Genomic DNA, 10,394 nt, shown 5'->3' on the forward strand with positions numbered 1-10,394 from the left:
CAAGATGGCGGCATAGGTAAACATCGGAGACTGCTGCCGCAAACAACCACTTCAAAAATACAACTAAAAGACGGAACGGACATCACCCAGAACCACAGGAAGGCTGGCTGAGGAGAGACTCTTCAACTAGAAGGAAAAATAACAGCACACCGAGGCTCAGAGGAGGCGCAGTGTGGAAAATACTCAGGTGCGGAGGTGCGCGCGCAAAGCGGGCTGGTGGCTGAGAGCGCGGTTGTCGTTTTCGGTCAGGGGGGAGTCTCAGACTCTGAGCTCCAGATACGGGCGAATCGCTGGGGACTCGGACTCAAACGGGAGAAGCGGGAGTGTCTGGCATCAGTTGGAAGGCAGCTTTCTCTCCGAGGTTTGCAGCGGTTCCTGGGGTTCTGAGAAGCAGAGCCTCTGGGAACGGGACTGAGAGGGGCTATAACCGCTCCCTCCGCCCGCCCTGTTGAGCCCGCCCCGCCCAAGCCCTGCGCAGAGCCATTTGCCAGATCGCCTCAGGCAAAGGCTAGATTAGCACCTCCCCAGAGGACAGAAGTTTTCCGCGGCAGACACAGCTGATTCACACAGCCAGTCGGCCTGGTGGTCAAATCCCTCTAGTATTAACTACAACAATCAAGGCTCAACTAGAACAAGACTGCGCACAAAGACCACTAGGGGGTGCACCAAGAAAGCATAAAAAATGCGGAGACAAAAAAACATGACAGAAATGGAGGATATAGAGCTAAAAAACGCAATTTTGAGGGCTTGCAATAAACTTTTGGAGAGCTTCACGAAAACTAATGAGACCCTCGATGCTATGATAAAGAAACAACTAGAAATTAAGCATACATGGTCTGAAATAAAGAATATTACACCCAATAGCAGACCAGAGGAGCGCAAGAATCAAGTCAAAGATTTGAAATACGAAGAAGCAAAAAACACCCAACCGGAAAAGCAAAATGAAAAAAGAATCCAAAAATACGAAGATAGTGTAAGGAGCCTCTGGGACAGCTTCAAGCGTACCAACATCAGAATTATAGGGGTACCAGAAGAAGAGAGAGGGCAAGATATTGAAAACCTATTTGAAGAAATAATGACAGAAAACTTCCCCTACCTGGTGAAAGAAATAGACTTCCAAGTCCAGGAAGTGCAGAGAACCCCAAACAAAAGGAATCCAAAGAGGACCACACCAAGACACATCATAATTAAAATGCCAAGAGCAAAAGACAAAGAGAGAATCTTAAAAGCAGCAAGAGAAAAAAAGTCAGTTACCTATAAGGGAGTACCCATACGACTGTCAGCTGATTTCTCAACAGAAACTTTGCAGGCCAGAAGGGAGTGGCAAGAAATATTCAAAGTGATGAATAGCAAGAACCTACAACCAAGATTACTTTATCCAGCAAAGCTATCATTCAGAATTGAAGGTCAGATAAAGAGCTTCACAGATAAGAAAAAGCTAAAGGAGTTCATCACCACCAAACCAGTATTATATGAAATGCTGAAAGGTATCTTTTAAGAAGAGGAAGAAGAAGAAAAAGGTAAAGATAAAAATTATGAACAACAAATACATATCTATCAACAATGAATATAAAAATCAAGTGAATAAATAATCTGATGAACAGAATAAACTGGTGAATATAATAGAATCAGGGGCATAGAAAGGGAGTGGACTGACAATTCTTGGGGGGGAAAGAGGTGTGTGGGTACGGGAAGAGTCTGGACAAAAATCGTACACCTATGGATGAGGACAGTGCGGGGCGCGGGGGGAGGTAAGGGCAGAGGGTGGGATGGGAACTGGGTGGAGGGGAGCTATGGGGGGAAAAAGAGGAACAACTGCAATAATCTGAACAATAAATATTTAATTTAAAAAACCCTCAAATCCCAAAACTATAAAAACCTAAAAGAAAAAAAAAAAGACTGATATACTTGATTTAGAAATTTAGAAATCACAGAGGAGCCTAAGTGACTTTATTTATTTTTTAAATGTAAGCTTTCTGAAAGACAGGGTTTTGTTTGTGTGTGTTTATTTTTTTCTTTCAGAGAGGGAGAGGGAGAGATAGAAACATCAATGATAAGAGAGAATCATTGATCGGCTGCCTCCTGCACACCCACACTGGGGATAGAGCCCGCAACCCAGGTACATTGACCGGGAATCGAACCATGACCTCCTGGTTCATAGGTCAATGCTCAACCACTGAGTCATGCTGGCGGGGCTTAAGTGACTTTAAATAGCAGTAGCAGCAGAGGCTCGGCTATAAAGGTGAGGAGTGAATGAGAGGTGAGGAATAGGAGGTGACAAATAAAAGCCTTTTTCAGGAAACTTCTCTTGCCAAGAGAAGAGCTGATGGTATAGAGAGGTTTTTATTGTGGTTTTCAAAAGGAAGCATGTATGACATTTATATATAAGGGAAAGGAGCCCACAGAGAGGGCACAATGGCAGATAAAAGAGGAAGGAAGGACTAATGGAACATCATCCCCCAAGAGATGAAAAAAATTTTTTCACAATATAAGCATAAACTATTAGCACAGAGGACAAATGAATTTTCCATTGGACTGGGAGGGACATTTAAGATGCCATTTAGTTTTTAGGGGCAAGAAATGTATGGCGCTGTTACCTGATGGCACTGATGTTCACTGTGAGTTAAGAGACAAAGGTCACAGGCTGAGGGTGGAGAAGTAGGCTAGAGGATCTGAGGAGGGTGTAAACACTTAGACTAATTCTTGTGCAACAGGAATTTTCAAGGAAGAAGTTTAAATATAAACACATTTCAAATACTTTATAAAAATGTAAAGTATTTCAAAGCTGATAGAAATGGCCTTGTACATAATGAAATACCTGAAAAATTATTATACTTTGCGTGAAGATTTATAATGAACACTGAACATATGAGCAGGTTGTCACAAATCCCTGGACATATGCTGTTTTCAGTCAAAATAAAACCCAGTGATGCTTGTGTGCTGGACCTGAAAAACATGGTATCCTGCCAAAGTGCAGCCTCGGGTGACCAGAAAGACCCACAGTGAGTCATGTTCCCAGGCCCTCCACACTACAGCAGAGGCCACGACTGTGCATTTTCCTTCAGGGCGGAAAAAAGAGTGATCAGGCTGTCTTGCCACAGTGCTAGAAAAGAAATAGGCAAATTTTGCTTCTCTTGGAAGAGCTCATCTGATGACAGGAAAGTGACATGACTTTGGGTGGTGGCAGACAGTGCAACCTACAGATCTTGTAATGTGGAAATCCATACCTGAGACCTATATGATCCAATTAACCAATGTCTTAATTTTTAAAAAGGGGCTCATAGCAGGTACCCTCAAATCAAATGTTATGTCAAAGGCTTTCGTCAACTGGCAAGTGGTATACAGAAATTATTTTTATTGTAGTTGGAACCTACTTATGCAATATCAAGAACCCTTCATTCTAATCATATTGGTGTATTCTGAGCTCTGAAAACAGGCATGCCTTCCTAAATCTGTGTGTATTTTCATGCCATTCTGCGGGCCTGGGGGTGTTGCTCTCATTCTCTCTTTGCCTAGCTAGATACTACCCAAACCCATGCCTCAGCGTAAACATCACCTCCTCTCGGAAGCCTTCTCTGATCACATCGGCTAGAAGCAATTATTTCATCAGAACTATTCCAACCATTCCTATTGCACATGTAATTTGTTGCTTTGTACTTAAGCTAGTTATATTTTTATCTTTGCCTGCCTTATGCTCCTAGAAGGCAGGAATCATGTTGTACATACGCCTTTTTAGCATGGTGCTTTTGCACATATCAGAAACATGGCCTGAAACTTCTGGAAGGCGCTTCAGAGATCATCTTCATGTTACCAGTAAGGACACCAAATAGAAGTCTTGGAGACACTAAGAGACTTGACCAAAATCACAGTTAGTTAACAGCAGGGCTGGAACCCAAAATCAGGATTTTTGAACTCGATTCCTGTATTCCTTTCATTAAGCCAATACCTGTCTTTGTCAGCCTGGTTATATTTTGTAATCCAAATCTCAAAAGGAGTCATTGTTGAACCTTATCGTTAGACAAAGAGTCAAACTTCTCTGGAAAGGCTTTTGTTTCAACATTCATCTAACGCATTTAATTAGTTTGGATGCATGAAAATAAGTGCTTTTTTCCCCTTCCTTCTTTTATTTATTCCTTCCAGCATTCTGTTTTGTCACCTACATGTAGCTAAAGGGCAAATTATATGGTAGTGGTGACCCTGGTGTAATAAACCTCTGTGAATAGGGTGGATGTTATACAAATATATTGGCTGTACTTATACACCTCGGCCTCTAATGTTCTCGTCACATTTGTGACTCATAGTTGGAAAGAGCACAGCAGTTCAGTTACCGTAACAGAAGAAACCAGTAACTATAAAATTTCAGCACTGATATTGGGAGTGACCTAGAACTAATCATCAAGGGCATGGTCTATACCTCAGACCCTTTGTTAGCCCTGTATCTAACATCGAACCTCGTATGTAATTTTTTTAAAAAGTGTTTATTTTGAAAATAATTGAGTGACGCTAAATGAACACTATATGTATAGAGTTCAAATTACAACTAATTTAATTAGCACAAATTAATTTAGACCTGAAATTTAACTCTAGGAAAAGAATTTGTAAAGATAACCTAATTGTAAAAGATAACTAAAAGACAAACTCTCATTTTTTTCTAATCCATTAAATTAAGTAATTTGTAATGAAAGTATAAATGTAATGAGAAGCTGTGAAATGTGGTTATTTCACTGAGCATTCTACCATGGTGTGGTACAGGGACACTGGGAATATAATGAGGCCAATAGGGTTTGTGTGGACCATCTTTTTAAGATAATGTGAATAAACACTGAAAATCCTAAAGCAGTTGCCTATTCAGCTTTGTAAGAAATGTCCATTAAAAATGCACTCAACTTAGCTTCTCTCTTTCATTAAGAATTTCAGCCCTAGCTGGTTTGGTTCAGTGGATGGAACATCAGCCTGCGGACTGAAGGGTCCTGAGTTTGATTCCGGTCAAGGGCATATGCCCGGGTTGTGGGCTCAATCCCCAGTAGGGGACATGCCGGAGGCAGCCAACCAATGTTTCTCTCTCTTTCTCCCTCTCCCTTCCTCTCTAAAATAAAATTTAAAAAAATTTTTTTAAAGAATTTCAGGCATATTATCAGTCTCTTAGCTGTGAGTGGCAGTTAAACACTACGGGCAGACCAAACGTAGCAAGGGAATTCTTGTCTTAGTCCTTACCTTGCTATGTGACTCTACAGGAATTGCTTAACTTGAGTTAACTCTTTGGGTTCCTTTACCTGAAATGGGAAGTGAAGACTTTTACTCAAATCCTGATAGACATAAAACACACTCTTCTCCCTACTTCTATGAAACAAGGCTTCCCTTATTCTACTGAGCTGATGAATAGGGATCGTTTACCACTGCTCACTCTGGGTATTCTCAAAGGGCCTTATCATTGTCTTCGGTCTACTGAAGTACTCCCAAGACTCTTTCTCATAACCTAATGGTACCTCAATTACCCCTATCACTTTCTGAAATTTCCTTAGAATCAGGATAGTCACTGCCTGATTTTCGCCACAGGAATCTAGAGTAACAGTTAACCATTGTATAATGTCACAGCACAAAACATTATAAATCCTCAGGAAAAGGGCGCTTCTTAGATACAAACGTTTGGTTTCTAGACTGAGTCCTACATCAATATGAATTCACTTCTCCTCATTAGCAATTTAGGACTTAATTAAATCACTGTACAACTTCTTTCCCTGCATACACAAAACCCATATTTCTATTGATCTAATTGGCTTTTTTATCTGTCAATGAATTAGGGTTATACTTGCTGGATGGATTAATAATTTCACATTCTCATATGTTAATTATTAAAATTTAGAGGATTATTAAAAAGCGAGTAAAGACAAGTTTGCAAGTAAGTGAAAATAAAAAGGGTTGGTGGTGGTTATGGTTCCAAAACATCTTATCAGCATCTATATTATTTATTTCTAGCTTCCAGAAGAAGAACCTGAGTTGGAGAAATGTGTTTATTCAATGTAGTGAAGAGTTCATCTACATTGTAGCACCTGTCAGAATTTCCTTCCTTTTTAAGGCTGAATAATATTCCATTACATGGATGTGCCGTGTTTTGTTTACCATTTATCCATTAATGGACACTTGGGTTGTTTCCACCTCTTGGCAATTCAGAATAACGCTGCTATCAACATGGGTGTGCAAATATCTCTTTAAGACTGTACTTAGTTTAGGAGCTGTTTGCATACAGCTCTTTCTCTTACAGAATTCAAAGCAGTTATTTTCAAATCAGTCTCCCTGAGTTCTGAGTGAGCACAGTGAATATGATGGAGACCCTACCCAGCCCTGGCTGATGCTGGATATCTTACCTAACCTGCCCATGGGGGGTTTCTAGGATTACCCCCACTTAATTGATGAGGGAACTGAGGCATAGAGAGAAACTCATCCCAGATCACACATTAAGGAACCCGCTGGAGCTCCTCAGATGAGAGAGATGTGGCTTTCTTCCCTGCTGCAGAACTCCCCCAAAGCAAACCAGTGCCATGGTTTTCCTCCCTGGAGAAGTATTTCTCTATCCGGGAAGGAACATCCTGAAATTTCCCGCCCAATGGGACTCCTTGCTGGGCATGTGGGTAGCAGAAGCAATATCCTCTGCCAAGTAAAGCAGTAAAGTGCTAATCGAACTTCTTCCATGTGTTCAAGGGCTTTCCCAAAGCTTTTTTCCATTTCAAAATGAGTCAGCAGATCCTAACTCATTTTCCTCACTTGAACACTACGGAAATGTTGAACGTGAATGATCTACTTACTGAGATTGGAATGAGGAACAAAAAAACACTGAATTCTTACTTCAATATGATTATGACTTGTCAGAAAATGAAAAGTTTCTTTGATCGTTAATTATTCTGCAGCAACTACTGCTAAAAGGCAATAAGAATATCCATTCTAATTTTTTAATACCCAAAAATTTCAGAGGTATTTCTCAAGGAGAAAATTGCACAGGATATGGCATTCTAATAGAAAGGGAAAAGGAAAAAAAAATTCCCTACGTTACCTTTTAGGGAAAATGTTTTATTTGTGGTAAACATAAAACAGTGATGAAATATGACATTCTCATGCAACAGAGTCTCAGGATTTTCACTTATAAAATAACATTCTTAGAGTAGCTTATCGGTGGAACTTGGTACAAAAAGGAACACGGGTAGCCCATCAACAAATCAAGCTAATTTTGCATTTGATTTTCTGAGGAGAAAAAAAATTAATCAAATCTACTTCATTATAATTAGTGACTCACATTTTTAATACAAACTCCAATTTTTTAAAAGCTTAGAAAGATCAAATAAGAGATTCATCAAATGTTGGATTCTGAGCAATGTCCTGAGAATGTGCATTTTTATTTTCTGCCCAACTCTGAGTTCTATTTGTCCAGTTATGGGAACTGCCACACCTGAAGAATTTTTCATTCATTCAATAAATATTTCTTAAGAACCCACTCTACCAGGCAGTGGGGATACACCCCTACGCAAGAGAGATGTGGTCCATGCCCTCAAGGAGCTCACAGTTTAGCAGATGAGACAAATATGAAGTCCCCACAGGATGTCAGACTGTACCAGTATTCTTGTGAAACAAGTTAAGGCATAAACAACTGGTCCCAGCATTCCTAACAAAATGCAAGATTGGGACAAATATTTAGTTAACTGCAAGATAACTAACCAAGACACAGTTCTATTTCATTTTTTTCTATTTGTGCTTTAGCTGAAATACCTGATGGCAAATACAATAACCCACATCAGGCCTAGCTGGTTTGGCTCAGTGGACTGAAGGGTCCCAGGTTAGATTCCAGTCAAGGGCACATGCCCGGGTTACAGGCTCGATCCCCAGTAGGGGGGCATGCAGGAGGCAGCTGATCAATGATTTTCTCTCATCATTGATGTTTCTCTCTCTCCCTCTCCCTTCCTCTCTAAAATCAATAAAAAAATATATTTAAAATAAATAGGAGTCTTAAAAAAAACATAACAGGATTATTATTCTTGTTCTATCACTTACTTGAATGGAACTGTATATATCTTTTTAAAATCAAAATCCTAAATTTTGATGTTTGCACCTTGACCATTATTTTTGTCATATCTATCTGGGTTATTCTATTAAATTAATTAGATATTCAAAAGTGTTGCTTCATGATAGACACCGTTTGTGTTGTTTCCCATAAACTTGAATTAATTAATTAAGACTTTAAAACTTGCAGATTTTTATTTTTACACATTTTTAATTCAGTTTTACAAAATGTAATAATACCTAACCAGTATTGAATGCCTACTATGAGCTAAGCGGGGTTTTTTCTTTAAAAAAATACTTCAAAAAATGTTTTTATTGATTTTTAGAGAGAGAGGAAAATATCAATGAGAGACATCGATTGGCTGTCTCCTGTCCGCCCCCTACTGGGGATTGAGCCTGAAACCCAGGCTTGTGCCCAGACCAGGAATCAAACCAGGAACCTCTTGGCTCATGGGTCTATGCTCAACCACTGAGCCACACCAGCAGGGCTAAGTGGGGTTTCTCACATAATTACTTGTAAACCCAAAATCTTCCCCCTACAACCCTGTCAGTACTATTAGGCCTATTTTACAGATGGGGAAACTGAGGTGCTGAGAAACTAAGAGTTTCCCAGCACCACACTGCTAGTTAGTGTAAAGCCAGGAATGCGCTGTCTGATTATCTGATTGGTTAATTTAGTCTCTTAAGTATCCTAAATTGAGCACAGCGTTCTCACCCTCCAGGGCTACATGCAGTAGAATTGCTCTTTGGGCATTAGAATGCTGTTATAATAATGCAGTTAAAGCTTTCAAACAACCAGAGTCCAATAAAACACCTAGGGTGCAATAAAACATCTGATTAACTAGTGAAATGAGATGTGAAATAACTTCTCAGGGAAATGACAAGTAAATGGAGGGTGTGTGACTATGAAGTTTGCTAAGATGAATAAACCAGAACAAGCACTGAGACCAGGAACCTCCAAGCCTGGCTGTGTGAAACGCTCTGAAAAAAAGGGGAAAATCTCTCACACTAAGTGGGGTTGGCCTGGAAACTCATAAAGCCCGATCACTACCACCATCACTTCGCAAAAACCATCAGATAGCCCCAAGAAAGCATGGAGAGCTTTACCAGTGAATAGCAATGTAAACCCGAAAGTCTAAAATGAAATGCATAGGGACCAAATTGCTCTGCACCAACTTCCTGAAAGCTCTTCTCTGCTGTTGGGATATCCGAGCCAACAACCCCAGCTGACAGCACCCAGGAAGCTTCCACAGGCACATTACAGATTGTAAGGGACGCTGAGAGCCACCCCGAGGCTAAGTTTTGTAAGGTCTGCAGTGCTTTTAGAAGCTGTCTTTCCCCCTCGTGTCCAGCGGCTCCACCACACACAAAATGTGCTGAAACTGTTCGCTGGGCACTAGTTCGGTTGGGGACAGCATCCCCGCCATGCAATGCCCTACCGGTTTCTTAACACGCATATGATTAATATTGGTACTCTGGAAAGAGAACTTCTTCTGACCTTGAGCGTGCGCGCTAAATAAATTACCTCAGAACGAAAGTGGTGAGATCTCATAACAGCATCTGGGGAGAAAAGAGAAAAATGAGACTTCATTGAACTCCCTGTTCTTCACCTGCCGAATAACTGATGACTTACCTGGGGGGTTAGGAGGGTGGGGCGAGGGGTCGGGAAGGCACATTCCCGACGCCTCGAATTTAGTGGGGGCATCCTGTAGGGCGGGGAGGTTACTAGGCCACCAGTCTCTAGCTGATTTCAACATGAGAAGTTTCAGGGAAAGTTCTGGGGGAGTTGGGGAGCCCGAAACTCTCCATGAAGAAAGCGATGGATGGGTGAAGGGAGGCTGCCGCAGCACCAGACTCCGCTCCGGATACCCTCGGGGGCTTTAGCAAACTGACACTAAGAATCTGCGTCCATGCCTCTCCTCCCAGCACTCGGCATCGCTGTGCTTTGCCCAACCCAGGAGACTGGAGGAAGGGGGCGAGGGCAACACGGGCGAGGGACGTTAAATCCATAGGCGTCCTCAGCCTGGGGAGTGGGCAATGCTGGAGCGAAGGGCAGTGGCGCAAAAGCGAGCGAGCCGCGCGTCACTCTCCAAATGGGCTGAAGAAACGCGGCGTGTCTTACCTCTGCTCCTGGAACGACCCGAAAAGACCGATTTCATCGGATGCCTCCCTTTCTGGAGCTTGCGGTGCCAGCAGCAGAAGAAGACGATGGTGGCGATGGTGCCTAGCAGAAGCAACAAGAGGAAGAGGGCGCATTGGATGCTGTAGGGTCTCAGCAAGACCAGGAAAGCCGCGGCGATCATGGTGCGGGCGAGGCGGGGGCGGCTGGGCGGCGGGGCTGGAGG

General features: G+C 41.8%; 2 protein-coding genes across 12 annotated transcripts in view; one reads left to right on the plus strand and one right to left on the minus strand.

The window, feature by feature from the left end:
• The window catches only part of DST (dystonin), a 448,713-nt gene extending 438,361 nt beyond the window's left edge, over positions 1–10,352 (minus strand). For all 11 annotated transcript variants that reach the window (XM_014537311.1, XM_005863309.2, XM_014537308.1 and 8 more), the window contains exons 1-2: positions 10,172–10,352; positions 9,575–9,609 (exon numbers count right to left, since the gene is read on the minus strand). In XM_014537311.1, coding sequence (XP_014392797.1) covers positions 9,575–9,609; positions 10,172–10,352 — 216 coding nt within the window. The remainder of the gene's footprint in view (positions 1–9,574; positions 9,610–10,171) is intronic.
• BEND6 (BEN domain containing 6) overlaps positions 10,269–10,394 on the plus strand; it is a 54,110-nt gene continuing 53,984 nt past the window's right edge. Inside the window, exon 1 of the mRNA XM_005863307.2 lies at positions 10,269–10,353. The gene's annotated coding sequence lies outside the window, so the exon portion shown is untranslated. The remainder of the gene's footprint in view (positions 10,354–10,394) is intronic.

Source organism: Myotis brandtii, unplaced genomic scaffold, assembly GCF_000412655.1.
Source record: "Myotis brandtii unplaced genomic scaffold, ASM41265v1 scaffold176, whole genome shotgun sequence".
Classification (NCBI taxonomy): domain Eukaryota; kingdom Metazoa; phylum Chordata; class Mammalia; order Chiroptera; family Vespertilionidae; genus Myotis; species Myotis brandtii.